This window comes from Colletotrichum lupini, chromosome 8, assembly GCF_023278565.1.
Source record: "Colletotrichum lupini chromosome 8, complete sequence".
In the NCBI taxonomy this organism is placed as follows: Eukaryota; Fungi; Ascomycota; class Sordariomycetes; order Glomerellales; family Glomerellaceae; genus Colletotrichum; species Colletotrichum lupini.
Genome location: NC_064681.1, coordinates 1,854,601 through 1,877,604, shown reverse-complemented (window position 1 = coordinate 1,877,604; position 23,004 = coordinate 1,854,601). Strand labels below are relative to the sequence as shown.

The window sequence follows — 23,004 nt, the reverse complement described above, 5'->3', positions numbered from 1 at the left end:
AAACCTTAGCGACTCGCAAAAGCCTCTAGGACATGCCAACTACGGCCGTTATGACACGCTGTCAAACCCCCAGATACACGATTCAGTCTTAAGCCTTACCACGCCGAAATGAACATTGTCCGAGAACACTACAACGATGGCAACCGTGCCTTCCTTCAAGCCTTCCTGGCTCGGGGCACCCTCACATACGAAGACGCACAGCCCATTCTAGCCGGAATCTTCACCATCGAAGCCCAAGATGGCGAGCCAGTCGCTCCCGAACAGGTCACGATGGAGGACTTCGACTCTTATCTGCAAGCTGCAGCCGAAGGCGTCTCCTTCTTTGACTATGAGATACGAAGCACGATCCATCAAGTCACCAAGAAGCGCATCTACGCTCTCGTGAACACCGCCTCCGACCCCATGACGCAGCTGGCGACCACATACAACGCAGAACAGATTGCCTTTACAAAGAGGTTATTGGACGCCATGTTCGAGACATATAACTCCCCGCGCATGGAGCTCATGTGCATCACGGAGATGCAGGCTATTAAGCTGGCTCGCCCTCCTCGGCAGAACAACAATCATAACGACGAGAACGGAGAACCCACGCAGACGCAGTCTTCCTCGGACAAGGGACTTAAGCACAGCGAAGTGGAAGACATGCTGGCGAACCTAGTGAACCAGGGTTGGTTAGAGAAGTCCAAGGACGGGTTCTACAGCCTCAGCCCAAGAGCACTGCTTGAGCTCAGGGCATGGCTGATTGACTCGTTCAACGACCCCGACGCGGCCGCGCAAGATTGGCAGCGCATCAAGTTCTGCGAGGCGTGTAGGGAAATCGTCACAGTTGGACAACGGTGCGCGGAACGAGACTGCAACGCGCGCCTGCACAATACATGTCAAGAAGGTTACTGGCGCACTCAACGGAGTCACAAGTGTCCCAGGTGCTCAAAGGACTGGGATGGTGAACACTATGTTGGAGAGCAGGCTATGACCAGCACAGAGGCATATCAAAGGGGCCGCCGGAGGAGTGGAGGTGGCAGAAAGAGTAATGCGGCAGACGAAGTCATGCACGAAAACGGGGAGCATGGAGACGAAGAAGAAGAAGACGAGGATGAGGCATGATGAAGCATAGAAAGATGTGGAAGCCCTACCCGCGGGATGCGATGGGTAGTTGCCATAAAAGATACCCCACGATGGCGGCTAACTCAGCCGAACCACTCAATATTTACCAATAACATACAATACCTTACATAACGCCCAGACAACTGTCAAAGGGGACTGGATGAGCCACAATGCTCTTAGAGGTTCTTCATTTGCCCATACCAGCCCCAACAAAAGAGCCGAATTCTGAACGGGTGATCATTCATGCTCTTCCATTGGATGCCTCCGGCGCAACCTCAAACAACTGGACCGCTCTTAAGCGAACCGGCAGCTGTATCCGGATCTCCACTCTTGTCCATTGCACCGCCACATCGGAGGCCGCTGCAAGGGTGACATCACATGTGGCTGTGCGAGCTACCCCCCAGCTTGCCCGCTCAACCAATCTAACACATGAACTTGGACGACGTGACGCCGCATGATAGAGCGCAGGGCCCTGGCCCAGACCCAGACCGCATGTGATTCAGAACAAGCGCTTGGCCGTTGTAATAAAATAAACCTGTTCCGACCGCCTCACTACAACGCTCTTGCATCTTGTTCGAGGAAACTACAACTTTCTTTGCCGTGATTCTTTGTTGACAGCATATTGGATCACAGAACTTGTCAACCAGTACGCCACCCTAGGACTCTGTTGGTTCCTCCCCAGAGAAACCTAAACTTCGTTGCCCAAGATGTTGGAATACCTGAGCTACAAGAAGTTCAAAAAGTACAAGACAGAGAAGGAGGCAAAAGAGGCGGCAGCAGCAGAAGGTGAGGTGGAACACAACAACGGTTCGCCAGCACCATTACCATCACCAGGCAAGCTTCACCCAGACTCGCGACCATCAGCCACAAGACGCCAAACGAGCTCGCAGTCCGTCTCGACAACAGCAAGCGCAGCGACAGGAGGCGGAGGCCCCGCGCCTCTCCTCAACCGCAAAGATGAGGCCTTCTTCAGACGCATCCTCGCCGACGCCAACGACGTCGACTCTGACGACGAGAGCGTCCGGCCCGCCCTGCCCCCGCGCAGCAAGACGCCAGAGTACATCTGGGAGGACTCTGACGGGTCCCGGCGCGCCGCCGCCGCCGCCGAGAAGCAGACGCCCAAGAAGGCCGCGACAGTAGCGGTAGACCCCAAAGACGCAAATGCCTCGGGCAGCAGTTCCAAAATTCCCAGCAAGATCGCCTTCCTCTTCAACAAGGCCAAAGGAACCCTCGACGACAAGGACAAGCAGCTCGCCCCGACAAAGGCAAACGTCCCACCAAAGGAAGCCGCCCGCGAAGAAGACGACCTCTCCCGCGTGCTCGACGACCTCAACCTGTCAGCGCGCAACAACAAAGCCGTGCCCTTATCCGCAGAATCCTCCGAGCTCGTCTCCAAATTCACCCTCGTCCTAAAGGACCTCGTCAACGGCGTGCCCACCGCCGCAGACGACCTCAAGGCCCTCGTCGAGGACCGCGACGGCACCCTCGCAAAGACGTTTGACAAGCTCCCCAACAGCATGAAGAAGCTCGTCACCCAGCTCCCGGACAAGTTCACCGCCAGCCTGGGACCCGAGGTCCTCGCCGCCGCCGCGAAAGCACAGGGCGTCAACCACGCGGAATTCGCCGCCGAGGAAGGCATCAAGGGCGCCGCGAAGAAAATGTTCACGCCCACGAGCCTCGCGGACCTCGTCACCAAGCCGGGCGCCGTCGTGGGCATGCTCAAGGCCATCGTCAACGCCCTCAAGCTGCGCTGGCCGGCCTTTATCGGCGCAAACGTCATCTGGAGCGTTTCCATCTTCCGTAAGTCTTTTCTACCCCTTGACTAGCCCTTCGTCTTCCAGAATCAGGAGTAGAATGCTAACATGATTCCCCTCAAAAGTCCTCCTCTTCGTCCTGTGGTACTGCCACAAGCGCGGCCGCGAAGAACGCATCAAGCGCGAAAACGCGCCCGAAATCATCGACGGCTCCGGCCGCATCGAAGAACTCCCCGATGACCCGGCCCTCATGGCGGGTCCCTCCCGCTCGCGCACCGAGCCGGTGGTGCGGTCATCAGATCGTCCGCGCAGCCAGCGCAGCGAACGCAGCCGGCGGAGCGGCCGACACAGCTCCGGACGGACGACGCCTCAGCGACGGGCGTCGCCGGGCCCCGATTCCCCTAGACGGAGGTCGACAAGGAAGTGAATAGGGGTGGGGGGGGGCTGTCGCGTGCTTTGGAAGTTGACCGACTTTTCTTCCTTTTCCACAATTCTTTTCTTTTATAATGACCCTTACGGCTGGCGTCTCCTTGAACTCTGCGACGAATGATTCAGAACGATGTTTGAATGACATGGACAGGCAAGGATGAGAACTACATGATGAGAGAGATGAAATACATTCATTCTCGTTCTATATATTTTTTTTACCATCCTTACCCTCTGGAAAATTAAACACACTCTATGTGGAGAGGACATTTTCCCTACTCAATTTTTCTCGCCCAGTGATAGTTTTAATATACAGCTATGAATTGGAATGCAAAGACTTTCATAATCGCAAAGTCTGTCTGGGTATCTTCCGGAGCGCAAAACAGAAAAAGAATTGACTACTGTGTCTCACAACATTGCCTCCCCCATCGTGAGGGTCATCCCTTCTAATCGTCCTGAACCAACTCCTTAATCTCCTCGCGTCCACCAGCAGCAAGACTGCCCGTCTGACCAGCCTTCTCGCCCCCCTGACCGAAACGATCAATGACTTTGCAGCCATCCTGGACCCAAAAGTCAACCTCGTCAATGATGTCATAGACGATATCTTCGACAATCTGCTCCGTGTACCGCTCCGAGACCGGCCGCACCTGATCCAGACCAGGGTACGCGGGCACCGAGGATGACGCTGCTACCTTCTTGGATTCTTCCTGTCCGGCGTCGATCATGGACACCTCATTGTCGTCGGGACTCTCTTCTAGCCCGGGAGGCGGGAACCAAAAGTCGGGGCCAAAGTTGACCTCGGCAGCACCGCCTCTGAAGACGCTCACGGCGGGATAGTAGCCGAGCATACCATTGTCGAGGCCCTCGCGAGCACCGATCTGTCCCTGCGGCTTGGAGGCCGGGGGCAGGAAGGCGAGAAGGTCGGTGAAAGGGGTGCCCATGAGCACGCCGTTCTTGTACACCTTGATGAAGGATCCAGGAAGCGTACGGAGGGCAGGGACGACGTGGTTAGGGTTGGGCGGTTCGACCGAGTTGGCCGGGCCGGAGGAGACGGGCGAAGGGTTCATGAGGTCCTCGAGCTCCTTGGTTGTGTGGTAGTCAATCTTCTCAAAGTAGATGTGCGACTTGAAGCGAATGGGGATGCGATCACGGACAATATTGGGCGCATCAAAGTTTGTGCTGTCATCGTCCAAGCCGGTATCAACGGCCGGGTTGTACTGACCAGCCAGGACCTTGCGCTGCAGGCGTTCCGAAGGCAGCTGGATCTCCAGGCCGATGACATCGCCCTCCCGGATGCCCTCTCCCTCGGGGAAGAAGGACTTGGGTCGTGACATGTAAACCTTCTCGCCTCCAACGTCGCGCAAGCCGTAACTGTATGCGTCGAATCCTACTGGCGCATCCAAAGTTGCCTCTCTTCTCGCGAAACCCATGCGCACGTGGCCATGCGACTCGGGCTTCTCATCTCCGCTTGTCTTGTCGACAATTCCTCTTGTAATCTTGGTCTCCCAGTAGAACCGTCCCTCCCGGATAGCGACATTCGCACGCGTCATGCGGAAGCCCTTGTTGGTCGTAATATGAAGGCCCGTCTGGTCAAAGAACAGATGAGTTGCGCTGTCCTCGAAGCTGAGATGAGGCCCTGTGGGCTCTGCTTCGGTACCTCGGTAGTATAGTGCTGAGGGGAATCCGGGGTCCGCTATACAGTGAGTGTAGTGGTAGCTTTTCTTATTGTGAACACTTTGGTCTCGTTAGCATTTTCAGTCAGGCGCACTCCGCTGTCGGCAAACTCACTGCTCCGACGTCTCGTAGAACTGGATCTCGCTTCCATCCAAAGCAGGGACGTTATGGTGATGAGTGAAGCTGGCGCCGCGAGCAGGTTCAAAGTCGGAAGGCTTGGGAGGCGCCAGCTTGTAGCGCATCGGACTGTAGTCGGACTGCTTAGGTTCGCGATGCTTGGGGTCCGGCGTGCCGCGGTTGCTGTCGCCGCCAAAGGCGCCCTTGGATTCGCGCTTCTTCAGCGACTCCTTCTTGTTGCGCTTTGCTGGCATCTCGTCGGCGCCTGGAGGTTTTGGTGTAGATCTGACGTCGGGATTGAGTGGCGAAGGTACAGAAGGAGTAAAGTCTTCTTCGAGAGCAGGTCTCTTCAAGGGGATCGCAGTTGAAGATGGAAGGGAGCCGCCCGGGGTCGGCTCCCGTGGAGGAGGAGGCGTGCCTGAATCAGAGGCCATTGGAACGTCTATTGAATTCGAACGTGAAGTTTCCTTGTGTATTCAAGCCGTGAAAGTGGGTGCGCGGTTGGATGGGTGCTGCAGTGGGTGGAGGAGTGGTGAACAATGGAAGAGTTTCGAGGTCTTGGTTCCTGTCGCGAGGCGCGTGTTTCACAGGTCGAAATTTTGGGAGCTGCACCAGGGAAGCTTCAGTACACCCCGCGTCAGCCATGGAAGCTCGGTCTGTCGTCACGCAGGGGGGTCTTAGCGGGTAGCCAGGGGTCTAGTTCCTCCCCGGGCCATCAATAGGCACTTGGGCTAGAACCTGGCGGGGCAGGCAGGTACTGCAGGTTGCTGCATATGACACCTAGCTGGAGCTTGGTCATCCCAGAGAACCAACCTGGAAAGCTCACCTTATTACAGCCTCTCTCACATGTCTTTCACAAGAGGTTTTGTTTGGTGCTTTTTGAGATATACCCCAAGAGCTATGAACCTTATTATGACTTTTCCCTCAAGTGAGCCTTGTGATGATTCAATCTCTTTAACAACGACTTTAGGCCACCATATCGCACACATTGGTTCTAGCTTTTTGTAAATCAGATCAGCACTTGAAGTGGGACTTGTCTTTCGCTCTATCAGCTCTCTATCGGACACCATGCCCCTTCTACTATGCCGTCAAACGCCAGTCCCATGTTTATCCTTACAAAGTGTACAGAGGGGGTTGTTTGTACAATGTTTTGTTTTTTTCTCCATCCAACCCTGGTATCACCCGTTTCCAGCCCAACCTCCAAACCCTCCTTAGATGGCACGCTCCTGCTCTTCCACTGGTGGATCCCAAGTCTCTAATGACTTGAGAATGCGTTGGTACAAGAACAGCATGGTGCCGCTCTGAATAAAAGTCCAGACACCACGGGGACCCACGCCCCTGAACCATCCGCTGAGCCCCTCCGTCTGGTAAATGACTTTGAGACCTTCGATGACGGACGAGGTCTGCAGATTGACCGCGCCTGGTCGCGGGGTATGCGTCGAGGGTGAAGACGTTGAAATGTTGCGCGTCTGAGATTTTGACGTTGAAGCGTGCGCAGCGCCCTTGACCACCGGCTTCATCTCCTTGGGCAACAGATCAGGGTGCACCTGCGTCTGCAAACGCGTCTTGACGACGTCCAGAGGACATGTCATAATGCCAGCCAGGCTGCCGGCGAGACCGCCGGTAAGGAGCTCTAGCGGCACACCAACATCTCTGCTCTGCTTGTAGGTGCGTGCCCAGGCATGAAATTGCTCCCAAAACATAAACTGAAGTGCTGAAAATGGGAGGTCACGGGCCAGTGTTGCTTGGTAACCGTGGAAGAGCGCAGCCGGTCCTTCGTGACGGACAATTGTCCGCGCCGCATCAACGGTTCCTCTGTAGTTGTAGCCCGATTTGAAATAGGGGTTATTATACCGTCCTTGCAACTGCAAGCGGGTCTTTAACACCTCGGATGGAACGTAAACGATGGAGCCGGCTAAATCTCCGAGAAAGCCTTGAAAACAGTCAGTTAGTTAGTGTCTCTCGACAGCACAGCGCGAGGATCGACGAACCAGCTGTGAGGTAGGCCAGGTGCTGTTGCACACCATGGTCGATGAGAAACCGTTTACTCCATTCGTACGTCCCAAAAAACATCATCGTGCCCGGAAGGGAACCACCCAAAGCCGGTATCCATCCGCCGTAAAGACCTCGTCGGACGCCCTCTTGCCGTAGTATCTTGTAGTATGACGAGCCCAGAGACGTGTATTTTGGCGGTATGTGCGGGTCGCCCTGTTGCCGCGTCTTGACCGTGTCCAGGGAGTGCATGAGCATGTCGCCCGTCGAACCTCCGACACCTCCAGCAATCATGGCGTGGAGGTAAGGCGGGCGGCCCTCCTCTTCGAAAGAGTCGTCTTGTAAACTCATATCCTCCTGTCTAAAAGATTGTCCGACTGTTCTGATATCCGGCAAAAGTCCTCCCGTCTGTACCGCATATCTATCCTCCTCGAACGAGGCCGCCGCCGCCGGGGTCGAAGCCGAGATGCCCCCCTGAATCGTTTGCGCGTTATTGTCGGCCGGAGCTAGGGAGCTGACGATGCGGTCAGCGACGGACATTTGCGAGTGATGCCTGTCGTTGTTTGACCAGGCACTCTCTGGTCTGCGTCAAGGGTTCGGTCCCTCTCGGTCCTGAAATGCTGACGTCGGTCGGTTTCGATGTCGAAGGGGAGAAGAGAGATTCGCGGTTGGGCACTGGTGAGTTCCCGCTGCGGGACGACAGGAGAAATAACGCAGTAAACGGGCTTCGAGGGAAATTGAAGGAGAGGCCTCCTCGTCGTTGTTTGTCGCGTGGGTTAATTGGCGCTGTCAAAAACTTGGCGGCGGCGAGGAGGAGCAGCAGCTGCAGATAATGATATCGAAATTTCATGCAGGGTTCCCGACTCTGGGAATTTTTGTTGGCGGTGCACAGACCACATGCAATGCTGTACTCCCGCTGCGTCACCGTCGGGTGAGCTCCCGTCTCTTTCTTTCATCAGCTGCAAGTGTCGACTGAATCAGCCGGACCTAAGGCCCTGAGCTGAAAGCCCGGTCCCGAGAGCTCCGAGCTGTAACGCGGGACAGCCCGCGCCGCTTCAAAGATGGCGGGATTTTGAAATGCCCGGACTTAAGGACCAGATAGATCAATCGTCATTAGAAACAATCTTGAATACTCAGAGGGGAGTTGAAGCTGAAAGTACCCAGTCGTTGACCAACTATCTCATGGTATACATAAACTTTTGATGACCCTGTAACCCAAATCCAGAACTCTCTTAGTGTCCCGCTCACATGCTTATTCATACACGAAGCCATTCGCGCTTCAGTATCTATCCTTGAATTTGTGTTCTTCCCATTTCACGCGGCCAAACTTGCGCCAAGGCCAGATATTCCATATGCATTTTCCTGTCACCAGCGCCATAGATATCGGACCGTACGTATTACTGTCCAGCGTCTGATCCTGTGGCCCATCTCCCTCCACCCAAATATGGCCCTGCGGTACCCTGACCACTCTCTCCGGATACGGTGCTCTCGTTGTGACATATTCGCCTTCCAGCGCGACGACTCTCTTGATCGCTACGGTTTCGGGATGGAAAGGGCTCCTGTGAAGAGCAAGCAAAAGGGTCAGCTCGCCGCTCGGCTTCTCAACCTTCATGATACGAAGGGTAAGTGAAAACGCACCTAAATGTGACAATCATGCCTCTCTGGAGCCCGTAGGAGGGTTTCCACCTCCAATTGAGCACCATATCATTTGCAGTCGTCTTATTGCGATCCTCGTTATAGTAGGGATACATGGAGCCGCCGCTGATGCTCGTGATGGTCGCAACATGGTCGTTGAATGTAACCACGACCGGGATCCAGGTCGCAAGCCCGAGCAGGCGAAGCGTGGTGTCACCGAGGAAGCTCCCTCGTGCGCGCGCCCATAGCGAACGGGAAGCCATGGGCGCAAGATATTGTCAGGTTTTCGCGGAGGTTTGCCGCGCTGTGCCTTGGGAACAGCGCCTTCTCTCCTGTTGCAGGTAGAATTGTCGCGAGGAAGGTTTCGAGCTCGCCATCATCTCATGTTGTTATCTTATCTCTTATCTTATCAATTCTATCACCAGAAAGTACTGGAGCTTTGGGAACATCAACTAAGGTACGCCTAACAACTCCCCCCTACATGCGGGACTTTCAAGATTCCATCATACGATTCGATATCTCTTTATTTGACAATTGTATGAAAATGGTGATTATTTTATATTTATCTTGGTCAGCAGAGAACATTTAAAGATAAGTAATGAACCGCACAATCGAGTTGAAGTGTAGTAATCATATGACACGATTGCCTCTGCCGATTCGTCTCCTTACGTTCTGTTGCTCAGACCCAACCTTCTAGTCATATATATCTTCAATGAATCAAAATATTCTTCATTCTTAAATCTCTAGGGTGAGACGAGGATCACGAAACTTCTAGTACATGCAATATATACTTCGAACAAAGAACATCACAATTTGGACCCAAAAAGGAAAGAGTTCACCCCCTCGGTGCCGATTTGGGGGCTACTTCTCTTGGTTTTCATGCTGGGAATCGAACTCGAACTCGTAGCCTGTCGTCGAGTAGGCTGTTGGCGCGACTGGATTTTTTGATTGTTGACCATAAACCACTCCACCACCCAGCCAGTTTTACCTGATCCGTCGACCTAGACGGGCGCCTTCTGGTTGGTGACTGGAATGGAATTGGAGGAACCTACCTATATGGGCTTCCTGTTTATATCCTGGTGTAATCAGGTGATAGGAAAGTTATCGGATGAAGGGTTGGCAAAGCAGTCCTCAGGTAGGTATTTAGGAACTAGTCGTTCTTGCCCCCAGCATCTCGTCTCGATTGAGAGCCTCCAATGAAACCGTCAGGAGCATTCTGCTCCACGCAGGAGATTAAACCGCTCGGTCACCGCAACAACAACGACGTCCGCGCCGATAAAATGGCAAGTCCACAAGCATCGGTACTGTATGTGGATTATGCGGATTCGGCTATTGGAGGACGACTTTACTTAGGGGGATGTCACTGACATTTGTTCTTTGATGAGCCGTCAGGTAGTGTCCGGGGAAAGCTACTGTCATCAATTGGGCTGATTATGATAGGCATATTCGTCTTCTCGCTAAGTGCCCTAGCTTGTGGTAAGGTCGGCCATACATCGTATTCATTGAAACGGATCATTCGTCTCATAGTATCATCAGTCCGTCGCTCACCCACAATCAGCCAGGATGAAATAATTTTGAAATGTTTAGACTCTTTTTTGGTCGTCTCATTAGAATCACTCTGGATTCCCAGCCTGCCAGTACGCTCATTCTACCAGCCGCCCCTTTTTTGTTGTGATGACGTTGACTCTAAAGGAAAAATCTAAACCTCCGGGTTGTCGTCGCTCTCAGAGACACTCTCGTCACCACTGACCTCGGCGTTCTCGCGCTCCCTCTTCTCCATGAGAGCCTGCAGCTCGGCGTCGTCGCTCTCCGTAACGGCCTTGGGCTCCATCTTCACCACCAGCGAACCGCCCGCAGCCTCGATGCTGTTGCGGATCTCGACAATGGCCTCCTCGAGGCGGGTGATACCGAGGTTCTTGTCCAGACACGTGCTGGTCAGAACGTACAGAGGGGGGGACACGAGTCTGACCTTGACCTGGGTCTGGTCGTCGTTGCGCGCCTCGGCGGTGCGCAGGGCGTTCTTGACAGCGTCGATACCCTCGTATCCGAAGCAGGTGACCTCAACGTCGGCACGGACCTTTGTAGGCTGAGGGGTGAGACGCTTCGCGATATATGACTTCAACTCCTCGGAGACGGCCTCGCTGGGGAAGGTGGCGTCGTTCCAGACCTCGGCGTTCCTATATTTACGCATCAGTATTCACAATCCCTCTTGCTATAGCGAAACATAGTCCTCAACTCACGTGATAGACAGCTTGAAGGCGTCAATCGCATGGCCGTACTTCTTGTTGAGGGGCCATGCGATGGTCTCGTAGAGCTGCTCGATCGGGGTGAGGGTCTTCTCGGCAACGTGGCGCATGATGGAGTGGACCATCTTGCCCTTGTTGTACCGCTCCTCGCACTTGATGATATCCTCTGGCGACACACGACGCTTGGAAAGATCGATATAACCCTTCTCCTTGTCGACACGAAGGACGACGACAACCTCGTTGCGGCCCACACGGATGAGCTTCTGGATACTTCTGATGCGACGTCTCGAAAGTTCGGAAAGCAGAATCATGCCGTCAATGTTGTCGTACTCGAGAAGCTTGACGTAGGCACCCATCTCGGCAATCTATATCACCAGTCAGACCCGGATGTTCCCTCTCTCTCGCTCTCATGTACCCTTCATATCCACGGCGACCGGGTGGGTTGGGGCGGTTCGGTTCGCCGTGTGCGTTGGGCCGGCGGGGCACAAACCTGCTTGACGTTGACCATGACGAACTCATCGATCTCGGGGTACTTGTTTTCGAAGTATCGAAAGTGACTGTAGTTCGGTTCCGCCATCTTGGCTACTGGTGCTCGATGTCGTCGAGTACGAAGGGTGGTGGTGGCGGTTGGGTGGTGTTGTTGAAGGTGGTCGGCCAACAGGTGTGGAGGGGCGGGGTGCGAAAGAAGGTGCGCGGGCTTTTTACACGTCCTTCCGGTCTTTGGATAGCTTGTTTCCTCTGTGCTCGGTGGAGAGTCGGCCTACTCGTCGGTCTTGATATCGCTTGCGGTGGGATCAGTTGCTCGGGGGCGACGTCGAAAAGCGAAAGAAGCGGCCTTTTGGGTGTGAGCGGCGTTGCGTTGGTGATTGGGCGATCGAGTCACAATTTTGCTACTGCGGTTCACAAATCGCAGAAATCCGAACAATGGTGGGGGGTGCTTTCCGGGCGGTAGTCCATGGCAGAATCGGTGCTGATTCGACCGATAAGCTCTGCTTCGCTTATCGCCACGTGAGCGCCCCTCCAACCAAATTGTTCAGGTAAACAGACCCCAGAAGCTAACGTCCAGGTACACCCAGAGCTGCTTGTTGTTAGAGGCGCATTGAGCTACTTCACCGTAAGAGCTTCAACAACATCAGAACAATAATCCCAAAAATGGCACCCGGTGAGTTTTCGGTGGACTTCGACCTCAAATCTCGCTCCAACAATATTGATCAACTACTAATACTTCAGCAGCATCCCAATTCGAGCTGGCGCAACCGCCTAGCGACGCCATCTCCTCGCTTTCATATGCGCCAGAGTCGCCTACCAGACTTCTGGTGTCCTGCTGGGACAAGAAGATCTACCTCTACGACACACATAGCGGAGGCGAAGATGCGCCAGGCATTCTCATCAAAGCCATTGAGTTCCGGGCGCCTGTCCTGGACGTAACCTTTGGCGCGACAGATAACGAGGCCTACGCGGCGTGTTTAGACCACTGCGTCTACAAGTATGGCGAACCATGAAGCTCCCACTGGCCATTGGACGAAGCTGACGCTTTCTATTCAGGATCGACCTTGAGACAGAAGAGAAGCAAGTCATTGCGCAACACGGTGCGCCTGCACGATGTGTAGTTTACAGCCCAGAGCACTGTGAGTGATGTCACAGCTATGCCGACCTTTCGCCACGCCGTTCTGACCAACCTCACAGCTCTCCTCATCTCCGCCTCTTGGGACCTCACCCTCCAGATTCACAACGCAACGTCGCCCTCTGATACGAACATCACCGTCCAGCTGCCCGGAAAGCCCCATGCCTTGGCAGCTAGCCCCTCAAAGGTCGTCGTTGCCATGACCGCACGCCTCGTCAACATCTACGACCTGACCAACATCCCCGCCCTCTTCGCCGAGCCCGGCCCTAACGACATCAAGCCCTGGCAGCAGCGCGAGTCGTCGCTCAAGTTCCTCACCCGCGCCATCTCCTGCATGCCCAACGATGCCGGCTACGCCACCAGCAGTATCGAGGGTCGCGTCGCCGTCGAATGGTTCGAGGACTCGGCCGAGTCCCAGGCTCGCAAGTACGCCTTCAAGTGCCATCGCGCGGCTGCGCCTGATGGCGAGGGCGATATCGTGTACCCGGTCAATGCTATGACGTTCCACCCCGTTTACGGCACCTTTGCCTCGGGTGGTGGTGATGGGACGGTCGCCTTGTGGGACGCCGAGGCCAAGCGCAGGATGAAGCAGTACCAAAAGTTCCCCGATAGCGTCGCGGCTCTAGCTTTCTCCAAGGATGGCAAGTACCTTGCCGTTGGTGTCTGCCCAGGTTTCGAAACAGGCATGGAGGACTATAGCGCTGAAGGCAAGGCAAGCGTGTTCATCCGTGAGCTTGGCGAAACGGAAGCCAAGGGCAAGGGTGCGAAGTGATCGACTACGGCCTTTAGAAACCTGTGATGGAATCTTACAAGACTTGTGGGCGCACGGCGTTTGAGGTGGTTTACATATGCAAGCATTTCTTTTTAAAGGACTGGGAGGTTAACGGAAAAGCCTGGTATCTATTATATCAGATGATACCCATGGTATTGGGTGAGAAGCGTGGCTGTTGATAAATCTTGATAGTCTCCATCAAGCTAATTCTCCCAAGAGTCTCCCAGCGAGGAAGCTTTGTACACAGTTACGATGATCACGCGTGCCTCCATATTCTCCGCATTCCTGAAATTTGCGTGCATACCCACATCTCCATTGTGTTGCTATTTAGCAACTAGGTGCGCCTTGTTCTTATTTTCGATAACTCTGCCTTTCGCTGGAAAAGGTTCCATTGGGACGTGGTCTAAGGTCTGTGAATGCGCCAGTCCAAACCGATTCTCCCTGTAACCCAGCCGGCCAAGCCTTTGGGGTTTCTCCATCTACATATGTTTCCCCGGTGCTCATGAGACCAAGGGAGGTCTTATGTTCGGCATCTGGCTTCATCTTAGTCATGGTGTTGGCCGGTGTTGTACTGTCTGTTGTTGCCAGCTGATTCGTACGCAGCTCGTCGCCAAAAACGTCGCCAACCAGCGCTGTGGCTGAAGCCTCCCGCGAGAGGCTTGATGCGCCTACGTGAGAATCACCACGGGAGACTGCGCACGCTCGGTCCGACTGTAAGGCGTCGTGTCTTGCGGGCTCGATCTCTTCAACATCATCAGATAAGATGAATAGTTTACCGGAACGGTGTCTTGATCTTCTATGCTGTGGCAATACTTCGATGGTGCGGAGGGATGGTAAGACTCTGGGGCTTCCGGAATCCTCGTTGATATTGTTCCTCTTGGTATGGTGGAAGTAATCCAAAGTTGCCTCTCCTTGGGACTCTGGCATCGCCAGTAGATCGACTGCTTTAGATGAAGCCCTGACTCTGGTAATTTCTTGTAGATCAGAGTCGATGACAAATCTTTCGCGCATCCTCGTACTCTTTGTATTGCTTCGAAATGATGCAGATTTGATGCCGCAAGATACAGGAAGAGAGCCTATTCCAGGCGGGGCTGGTGATCTCTTTCGCCGCCTCGTGCTCTGTAGCTTGGTGAAGCTGTTGATCTCTCTTGTATCAAAGCCATCCCTGATACTCTGATACATCGGCACCTGGGATCTCTCCGGTGCTGTTAACATCTTGTAATTATCAATTGTCATCTTTGTATGGCATCTCAAGGACGGCCTTCCGCGCTGTCTCTTGAGGGGGCTTGATATCTTTGGCGCAGATAACTGATATTGTTTTGGAACCGGCACATCTCCTGCGGGATCCCATGCTAGTCAAGCTGTCAGAAGAAATCGCCTTTCATCGCATGAGACTTACCTTCGTTTCGATCGAATTGACTACTCGATCTTGGGAAAGGCGAAAAACTATAGTCAACGTCGAGGGGCGTGGCGGGCATGATGCTCCCCATACTCTGAGGCGGTGACTCGCCAATTGACAAGCTTTCCTCGATGCTTGGGAGCGGAGAGCTTTGGTCGTGAGTGACCAACTGCCACGTGCCGAAGTTCTGGTCTGACTCTTCGACCTTCACGGTTACCCCAGCAAGGATGTCTGGATTGATGTCTTGTGGAAAGCCCGGCAGGCTTCGTCTGGCGTCGTTGACTGCATGCAATGGTCTAGGGGGCTCCGATTCGAATGTTTGCCTTCTGACGAATGTGAAAATATCCTTAGAAGCCGACATAATCCCCTGAAGCCTGTCACCTTAATTAGCTAGCTCTGAGAGGCAGGCTTCTAGACTCACGGCGACATGATTGAATCAGAATCAAACAAGGTACGGCTTGGGAATCAAGACAAGTGGAAGGAAATCTGTTAAAAATTGAAGAACAGGGGTCATATCATGGCAGGAAATGCCCAAGAGTGCTTCACAAGTAGTTGCCAGCTGATGAGTTGTTCGTCTTAGGAAAGAGCGAGTGATGGAGCTACTGCTCCTGCTTTGTAAATAAAGTGAGGAAGGTACCTCCTGCGATACTCCCCGTTACCTTATGCCTCCCTTGCCCGTGCTACGACAACAGGCACTAGAGTAATTGCTTTCTCGCGTGGCAAAGTCCTCACGGTGGGTGCTGACTCGAACCCATCTAGGGATTGTTTGGAAAGCAAGTCCATAAAAAGCCATGTAGTGCTCGTCTGATTGTACTAGCTGGATGATCACTCACCGTGTACTTTCTTCACACATTCTCGATGTACTATTGTATACTTGATTTCGGTGAATTTCCCTCGTGTAGTTGGGGGTCAATTGTCATGCGCTCGCTGCCTCTGGCGGATTGGAGGGAATGTTGCAAAACACGCAGACATCACAAGAATGGGTACAACATTTCGAGTTTCCAGGCGCCAGCCTTGATCACATCTCTTTCAAATAAGTCACCGGAAGCCAGTAATTCCAGTCAAGGATTTTCATCCTGCCTGCATAAGCGATGCGAAAAGAATGCATGGTGATTGGCGTCTAGGCAAAGTATGCTGCATGATATACTGCAGAGCCTCAAACAGACTGATGACAGTTCCAGGAGCAATGAGTCTGCAGATTTTGACCAGGTTCAGCATCGCAAACTGGATCAGAATCTGGCCAGAAACGTGTATGAAATTGTACTTGAACGGCAGCCAAGCAGCGGTTGTGAACCATGTCGCTTTTCAACAGCCTCTCAGTAATCCATCGGCCGCCACCTTTTGTACTGATTCCGCACTCGATAGTACTACTTTCCGCCTTCTTTGGGTGCGATAGCCTTGGGCTCTGGTACATAGTCGAAAGTTCCTCCCATGTTCAACAACCAGACTTCGCCAGGGTTCGACGGGACCTTCTCTCCCCATAAGAAGTTGTGGGGGAAGCCCATATCGAACGGCACAGCTCCTTCGATCTCCTGAATTTCTTCATCGGAGAGATCCAGGGCTAATGCTTCGATGTTTTGCTTCAGATGATCGACAGTGCGACCGCCGACGATGGGGAAGACGTAAGGCGTCTTTTGCATGACATAAGCCAAAGCAACACTCGTGATGATTGTCCCTTTGCTGGTGGCGATCTTTTCCAGCACCTGACTGATCTTGATTTGCGCTTCGCTAGCCTGAACTTTGCGGCCCTCCTGGGACTTGCGTTGCTCTTCCGTCTTGAAAGCCTGTTTCCAAGTTAGTCGTTGTCTTCTCTGATCAGTTAACATTGAGTTAGGAGCACTCACGCCACCGCCGAGCGCGCCCCAGGGTGCCAAGCTCATTCCTAATATGGTGTCAGATGTTATTTTCCAATCTCGCTATAAAGACGCTGCAAACCTTCAGCCTTGGTCATGGGAATGATCTCTCGCTCGAAGTCTCGTGAGGCAGCAGACCATCGACCTTGATATACGGAGAATTGGCGTAGTCCATGATTTCTGGCGTATTCATTGGCCTTGCTAATGAGGAAGTTAGACCAGCTCCTTTGATGGGGATGATTCCTGATAGAATTTACCTGACGATCCAAGCCGGGGTATCACTGATGCCGAGAAAGAGGACCTTGCCCGTGATGACAAGGTTGTTGAGAGACTGCATCAGCTCCGGAATAGAAGTAGAATAGTCCCACCAGTGGACGTAGAGCTGCTCTGTGTAAGTGACATCGCTTGAAAGATAAGAGACAAAGCTGCTCACGAGGTCAATGTAGTCGGTCTTCAGCTTGCGTAAGCTTGCCTCTACAGAGGTATGCAAGCTCTTGGATCCGTTGCCGGTGAAGTTGGCCATGATGCCCGGCGCGTTGGGGCCCGCTTGGAAGTTTGTGGTATACTTGGTTGCAATGACTGTCTCCATTTCAGATACAGCTCCCACTGGGTTAGATGCTCAAACCTACCCATTTGGTCACGAACGCCTCTTTTCTTCATCCATTCGCCAATCCACTCTTCGGACTCTTCGAATTGGTAGTTGTTGGCGGTGTCGATGAAGTTGCCCCCCTGCTCATGAAAGAAGTCGAGGATCTCTTCGACAGTCTTTTGATCGCAAGTACCCATGTATCCCTTCCTGTCAAACTTCTTAGAAAAGGATGTCTGAGACAGGTCTCTTCAAAGTAATCTTACCAGGCGTCGCCAAAGTTCATGGCGCCCAAACACAGAGGGCTCACGCGAACGGAAGCCGTCGGAGAGAGAATGCGGTAACGAGCCAAGGGGCTCTTGGGCGGAGCTGCCATAGGTAGGGCCGACATGATGATAGGTATTGTGAGATGTATGAGGAAGTAAGTCGAATGCAGCCCAGAATGAAGAGAATTTAGGATAAAGTCAGGTCGTCAGGTCGGTCAGAATACGAGTTTGCGAGCTGACTGAGGTGGAATTTATATCTCTCCAAGAGTGAGACTCAGAGGAGGAAGGCGGGGGATCAACTAATACCGACCGCTCTTTCCCCTCCGGACGAAACGGGACGTACGACAGGCAACATGACAGGACGGCAGGCAGGCCCCCCTCAGTTGGCAGGGCAGACTGTAAGGTAGGTAGATCAAGGTACAGATGATCTCATTGTAAGGTAGCTCTTCCAGTCTCTTCAGATGCTGTCAGTCCAATTGGATATGTGGATGTTTAGAGTTAGCTCCTGCGCCAGTCTCCAAGTCCGTGATGCTCCAGCCGAAGTGCCATGCATTAGGACCCTGCGCGAGTCCCGCATCCCACCTTAGCTCACACTAGGGATGCTTTGTGTCTAATCACCGGTCTTAAACCCGACGATTCGCACTACCGGTTGCGAGCTGCAGGTGCCGGGCGTACTGATGTCAAGCAATCGGACCAAATGAAGTCTCCAGTGACTTGCAGGTCTGCCCTGTGGACTTACAAGATGACTGAGAGCTGACGATACATTTTCTTCTCCGACGGCAGATGATGATTGGAAATCGAAACCTTCCTTTCTGTCTTCACTCTACCTGACCTCAAGACTGCCCACGAGTTCAAAGCATCACACAAAGCAGCGTGTCTAGTGAGCCTGGTTTTTATTCGTTGGGTCATGATTTGCGCTAGGCTTGCTGCATGAAGTAGAACAAGTGATCAGCGGCGGACAAGATGACAATACAGCTTCTGAGATCATTCGAATTCGAGAGCTTCTAGAAACAGGAGTGGATGGATTTCACGATATGGGCGATTAGAGCTGCTTTCTGCTGAGCGGAAGCTGGCGTTCGGGTTCGGGTTCGGTTCTCCTGCATGTCTGCTCAGATGATGACTAAGACGCTAAGCTCGAGGGCGGAACGGATCAACTCCTTTTCCTCTTCATCCCAATCCAGCCCGCCGGGACAGCAGTCAGTGGGCAAAAAGCGTCTGCATAAGGTAAGATACCTTAGCAAAGGCCGAGGGTGGTACGACAGTGGGCGTAAATGTGACAAGGGTCCTTCAACTTTTGACTGACAGTCTCAACGACCCATTGGCAACCACGTCCGACATTGCGACAGCCCCCCTTCGAGCGATTGACCTCTTGCGACTACGAAATGATCCGATAGTCAAGTCGCGAACGATCATGGCAATTGTCGAGCTTGCACGATGTCTGCCCCCGCCCCCGTTCCCTCGAAAGCCGCGATTCATGCACTTCGAGGTCTTCTCTTTGGGACTTCTTGCTCTCTTGTCCTCTTAGCGGAAGAGCGTCGCCAGCGAATCAAGATAGCACGATCAGCAGTCGAGAATGGCAGAAGACTGAAGTCTTTGAAACGATACAGCACCAGTGGCGTCGCTGCTCTCGAGGCTCTCCAGGAAGAGGTCGCCACTGACCCAAATTTCGTCAGCTGGCCAACACGGTCTCGGAGTCGCGACTCCTCACACGAACACGGCAGATTGGTGTTCGATAGCTCATATCTGGACCAACACGTCAACGAAACCAGCCCAGACGCACGACGCCCAACAAGGGCAGCAAGCGAACGAGATCTTCCACAAAAGACGATAGACAAGCGAGAGACAACGCAAAAGAGTGGCCGGCCGACCTTGAACGCTACGCAAAGACATAGGCATGATCCCTTTGTGTCCCGTTTCTCATCCGCAACCCCTGCGATACAGGACTTGTCTGCTCGAGACTGCGTTTCAAGGTCGTGTGGAAACCAACCAAATGGAGGGCCAGCACAAAAGAACGCCATTGATCTGGCGGTAGAACGTGTATTAAGCAACCACCATGGTGTTATTTCTCAGACTGCTGGGTTAGAGGAACTGCTTCGCAATTCGACGTCTATACGGCGCGAAAATGACATACCACCCGCAGCCCTGAATCTTGTTGCTCGAGCCTATCGGTTTGTGGACCAGTCAAAAATGCTGCCTGAATGGTTTTCGGAATTGTCTTCGCTGCTATCAAAATCTTGCTCCCGGTGGAGCGATTTTGGAAGTGCCGGAAAGATACTGGAATTTGCGGTCCATCACAAAGTGGCCACTGAGAACGACGCGCTGGCGGAGTGTGTTCTTGAGTTTGCCACATCCCTCGTCTCGCCAACGACGCACCAACCTCAAAATGACGAAACTGCCACCGAACGATTACAAGCAGCGGCAAGGCTGTATGTTAGCAACTTGCTGTTGCCGCCGCTGGAGAAATCGAAAATACGGTCTGGCTACGTGAAAGTGGGCAAGGACTTGATCAGTCAAGCCTTGGCAGAGGAGGATGCGCGCCCTATTGACGTTGTCCAAATCTTTCAACAAGTTTCTATTTGGAGTTTCGACAAGCTTGGAACCATGGTCTGGTTCATGAGGCAACTCTTCGAGCATCAGCAGCATGCACTGGCCATCGACACATTTATCGGAATCTTCGCCAAGTTGAAAAAGACCTCTACATACTCTAAGCGTCTCTGCATGGACGTTGTCAACTCAGTCGTTGCAACTGGAGGCTACCAGTGTCGCGAAGTTCTTCAGATATTCAACCTGCTGAGGGAGCGCGATGGATGGGACGTGCCATGGAAATGGTTGGAAGACTTCATCTGGGTGCGTTGGAAGTCGACACGCAATTTCACGGAGACGCTTCAGCTTTTTGAAGACGCAAGGGATCACGATTTTTACGGTATCCAAGACACTCTCGAAATTCGATCGAGGATGGTGCGAGTCTGCATCGAGGCTAAACAAGCCGAGAGAGCAGATTTGCTCATGGAGGAACTTATATCTATATACCCAAAAGCTCAAACTGATATCAAGATACTCGGCCAATTCACCCTTCAAAACGCCAAGCAGGGGAATTGGGTCGGAGTCTTCAGCGAATTTGAGGCGATGAAGACAGTGCAAACGGCCAACCCTAACAACGAACGGCACTTTCGTCGCGTATTTGCGGCCGTACTAGAAACGTATGCGAAGACTCACACTTGGGGCGAGGTTGAGACTTTCATGGAAACGTACATCTCGGAATTCGGATTAGGCCTTGACCGCCACCTGGTCACATTCATTGCCGACAGACATGCAAAATGTCGCGACACGCAGGCGCTGAAGCGATGGCTGGTATTCTGTATGGATTCCGGCTACACCGCCGACGGCAAATTCTGGACCGCAATGTTGGTCAGTTGCCGCAGAAACTGGAAGTATAACGATAAACAGCTGTCCGACCTGTACCATGCCATGAAAGGTGCTGGCATTAGCACCGCCTTCCCTGGCCTCGATCAATGTTACAAAAACCTGACGAATACCACAAGCCCCCGGGCCAAACAAGTCCGGTTGAGAGCTTACATGGCAAGCCCTGCCCACGAGGTGGGTGCCTTCGAATCCATGAGAGCGGATGCACAGATTGGAAGGTGGAATAGTGTGCTGGCTCTTTATAAGCGTGCGCTGCACAACGGCATGGGTCACACGAGTCGTTGTCTTAAGTTGGCAGTCAGAGCTGTCGTTGAAACCGAAGGCCCTCGAAGTAGACAGGCCATGGCACTCCTGAGTAGTGCGCAGTCTGAAGGTTGCGACATCAACGAGGCCATGTATCCCATCGTCCACGGCCAACTCGCCGAAATCGAAGAGCGCCGCGCCGGGATGGCGGGTGAAGACGGCCGAAGTATGGTCTACCCTGAGATCAAGGCCGTCTTCGACGACCTCCGTCTCAAAGATATCCACATCGACGACGGCTTGTTCAACCGCGCCGCTCGCATCTGCGAGAAACTGCGCAACTACCGGGAGATGGTTCAATTCTGCATCATCGCGGCCGAAGTCAACGGTCGCGGTGACCTCTGCTACAGCGTCTACAACTTCAATAACCTCCTCGCCGCCTACGTGATCCGACACGAGTATGGCAAGGTGCGCTGGCTGCTCGCCGAGCTCATGAAACGCGAGTACCGCACCTCCAAGGAGGTCAGGTACCGCCTCTACTGGGCGGTGCAGTACCTCCGGAAGAGCGCCGAGGCCGACAAGGACGAGGCGCTCATCCAGTCCGATAATGAGATACTGGCCCTTGTCCACGAGGTCCGCACGGCCTTGAGAAAGGAGAACCTCGACCAGAAGGCAGAGGTTAAGAAGGTCCTCGTCGACGCCATGTCCCATGCCGCTTCTAAACCCAAGACCACCAGCAAGGCTGATAGTCTCGCGCCGGCGGCCTTTGGACAAGAGCAAGAGCTGTCCACGATGAGCGAGGACGAAGACAATGGTACCGGTGCGTCTGCGCCTGCACTTGCTTCCGCACAGCCGACCCTGGTTAGGAGGGTTCAAAGCAAGCGCGAGGTGCCTGTGGACTCTACGGCAAGGCCCAGGGGTTTGAACGGGGCCGAGTCGCAGCCAGGCAAGAAATCTTACTCGTGGAGATCGACTACACTTAGATAGAGATGACAGATTTGGGCGAGGGATGATTTGGAGGGGGGGGGGGGGGGGGGGGGGGGGGGGGGGGGGGGGGGGGAAGAGAAAGAGAAAAAATGGGTGGGGGGAGAATGAGAAGGGAGGGGGGGGGGGGGGGGGGGGGGGGGGGGGGGGGGGGGGGGGGGGGGGGGGGGGGGTTCCGCGTTCCGAGTGATGGGAACCCCCCTGTGTAAGATGCCACGCAACGTTGGAATTTATCAACACCAAGTGGCGTATAAACTATGTATTCACACAAATGTAAGCTTCACGGCGTCGATAGATATATGTACATGTAAACAATAGCCAACATAGAATGCATATTATCCATAAACCAAGGAGGCCAGTGACTACTTCAGTGCCTCTTGCACAAAAAATGTATCTCAAGAGGTGAACAGGTGATGCCGAACATTCACCCGGATCACAACGGCACACAGGAGCCCGAAAAATTGGTTAAATCCAAATTGGTATTTGCTCAGAGATGGGTTGGAACGGTAACGCGCCCGAGTGCAAAATAAAGCCTTGTAGAAACAGGCTCACCGGCCCCGCAAGAGGACCCGGCGTCGAAGCACGAAAACTTCAACAGGAATATGGTACACGATGCTACTTTGGCGATTCCAGCCCGCAGAGCCCAACATACCACAGTGGGACTTGTCCTCTTTTCTTCTTTCTCCCTCCCATACTACCGTTCTCTCCTACCACCAAGGGTACCGCCACAAGAGGTGGAGAGGGGCCCTTTCTGCTGTCGGCGCACTCTGAAATGTCAACTTGCCGTCCTGCACGACAGATCCTCGCATCAACCTCCAGCCACTCTCACACCGGCGCACCTTCTGGCTCTCTAGCTAGTTCTGGTTACTCTTCTCGATTTCCCGTGTCGTGAACTGTGATAATAACGCC

At 53.5% G+C, this 23,004-nt stretch overlaps 10 protein-coding genes across 10 annotated transcripts; 5 read left to right on the top strand and 5 right to left on the bottom strand.

The window, feature by feature from the left end:
* Positions 1-108: 108 nt before the first annotated feature.
* On the top strand, positions 109-1,104 carry CLUP02_15035 (RING-like domain-containing protein; the record flags this gene model as incomplete). The annotated part of the gene is made up of 1 exon (XM_049293959.1): positions 109-1,104. The coding sequence occupies one exon, from the start codon at positions 109-111 to the stop codon at positions 1,102-1,104; it is 996 nt and encodes a 331-aa protein (XP_049151105.1).
* A 170-nt stretch (positions 1,105-1,274) lies between these two features.
* CLUP02_15034 (uncharacterized protein) lies at positions 1,275-1,764 on the top strand (the record flags this gene model as incomplete). Its single annotated transcript, XM_049293958.1, has 3 exons — positions 1,275-1,472; positions 1,566-1,625; positions 1,738-1,764. 3 exons carry the CDS (start codon positions 1,275-1,277, stop codon positions 1,762-1,764), a joined length of 285 nt encoding a protein of 94 aa, XP_049151104.1.
* Positions 1,765-1,811: 47 nt separating this feature from the next.
* Positions 1,812-3,285, top strand: CLUP02_15033 (uncharacterized protein; the record flags this gene model as incomplete). Its single annotated transcript, XM_049293957.1, has 2 exons — positions 1,812-2,904; positions 2,984-3,285. 2 exons carry the CDS (start codon positions 1,812-1,814, stop codon positions 3,283-3,285), a joined length of 1,395 nt encoding a protein of 464 aa, XP_049151103.1.
* A 445-nt stretch (positions 3,286-3,730) lies between these two features.
* CLUP02_15032 (SPRY domain-containing protein) lies at positions 3,731-5,509 on the bottom strand (the record flags this gene model as incomplete). Its single annotated transcript, XM_049293956.1, has 2 exons — positions 3,731-5,018; positions 5,073-5,509. The coding sequence occupies 2 exons, from the start codon at positions 5,507-5,509 to the stop codon at positions 3,731-3,733; spliced, it is 1,725 nt and encodes a 574-aa protein (XP_049151102.1).
* A 777-nt stretch (positions 5,510-6,286) lies between these two features.
* CLUP02_15031 (uncharacterized protein) lies at positions 6,287-8,965 on the bottom strand (the record flags this gene model as incomplete). Its single annotated transcript, XM_049293955.1, has 7 exons — positions 6,287-7,008; positions 7,067-7,581; positions 7,643-8,012; positions 8,055-8,153; positions 8,201-8,318; positions 8,386-8,626; positions 8,706-8,965. The coding sequence occupies 7 exons, from the start codon at positions 8,963-8,965 to the stop codon at positions 6,287-6,289; spliced, it is 2,325 nt and encodes a 774-aa protein (XP_049151101.1).
* Positions 8,966-10,401: 1,436 nt separating this feature from the next.
* CLUP02_15030 (eukaryotic translation initiation factor 2 alphasubunit) lies at positions 10,402-11,525 on the bottom strand (the record flags this gene model as incomplete). Its single annotated transcript, XM_049293954.1, has 3 exons — positions 10,402-10,879; positions 10,943-11,313; positions 11,439-11,525. The coding sequence occupies 3 exons, from the start codon at positions 11,523-11,525 to the stop codon at positions 10,402-10,404; spliced, it is 936 nt and encodes a 311-aa protein (XP_049151100.1).
* Positions 11,526-12,100: 575 nt separating this feature from the next.
* On the top strand, positions 12,101-13,344 carry CLUP02_15029 (WD repeat domain-containing protein; the record flags this gene model as incomplete). The annotated part of the gene is made up of 4 exons (XM_049293953.1): positions 12,101-12,110; positions 12,179-12,434; positions 12,494-12,537; positions 12,593-13,344. 4 exons carry the CDS (start codon positions 12,101-12,103, stop codon positions 13,342-13,344), a joined length of 1,062 nt encoding a protein of 353 aa, XP_049151099.1.
* Positions 13,345-13,480: 136 nt separating this feature from the next.
* On the bottom strand, positions 13,481-13,660 carry CLUP02_15028 (uncharacterized protein; the record flags this gene model as incomplete). The annotated part of the gene is made up of 2 exons (XM_049293952.1): positions 13,481-13,579; positions 13,649-13,660. 2 exons carry the CDS (start codon positions 13,658-13,660, stop codon positions 13,481-13,483), a joined length of 111 nt encoding a protein of 36 aa, XP_049151098.1.
* A 35-nt stretch (positions 13,661-13,695) lies between these two features.
* On the bottom strand, positions 13,696-17,573 carry CLUP02_15027 (aldo/keto reductase; the record flags this gene model as incomplete). Its single annotated transcript, XM_049293951.1, has 12 exons — positions 13,696-14,696; positions 14,744-15,025; positions 15,440-15,556; positions 15,618-15,676; positions 15,766-15,863; positions 15,917-16,006; positions 16,156-16,527; positions 16,588-16,625; positions 16,679-16,797; positions 16,854-17,175; positions 17,238-17,392; positions 17,449-17,573. 12 exons carry the CDS (start codon positions 17,571-17,573, stop codon positions 13,696-13,698), a joined length of 2,778 nt encoding a protein of 925 aa, XP_049151097.1.
* A 228-nt stretch (positions 17,574-17,801) lies between these two features.
* Positions 17,802-22,098, top strand: CLUP02_15026 (uncharacterized protein; the record flags this gene model as incomplete). Its single annotated transcript, XM_049293950.1, has 8 exons — positions 17,802-17,846; positions 17,920-17,990; positions 18,046-18,168; positions 18,287-18,328; positions 18,401-18,464; positions 18,562-18,644; positions 18,754-18,884; positions 18,974-22,098. The coding sequence occupies 8 exons, from the start codon at positions 17,802-17,804 to the stop codon at positions 22,096-22,098; spliced, it is 3,684 nt and encodes a 1,227-aa protein (XP_049151096.1).
* Between the last annotated feature and the right edge of the window lie 906 nt (positions 22,099-23,004).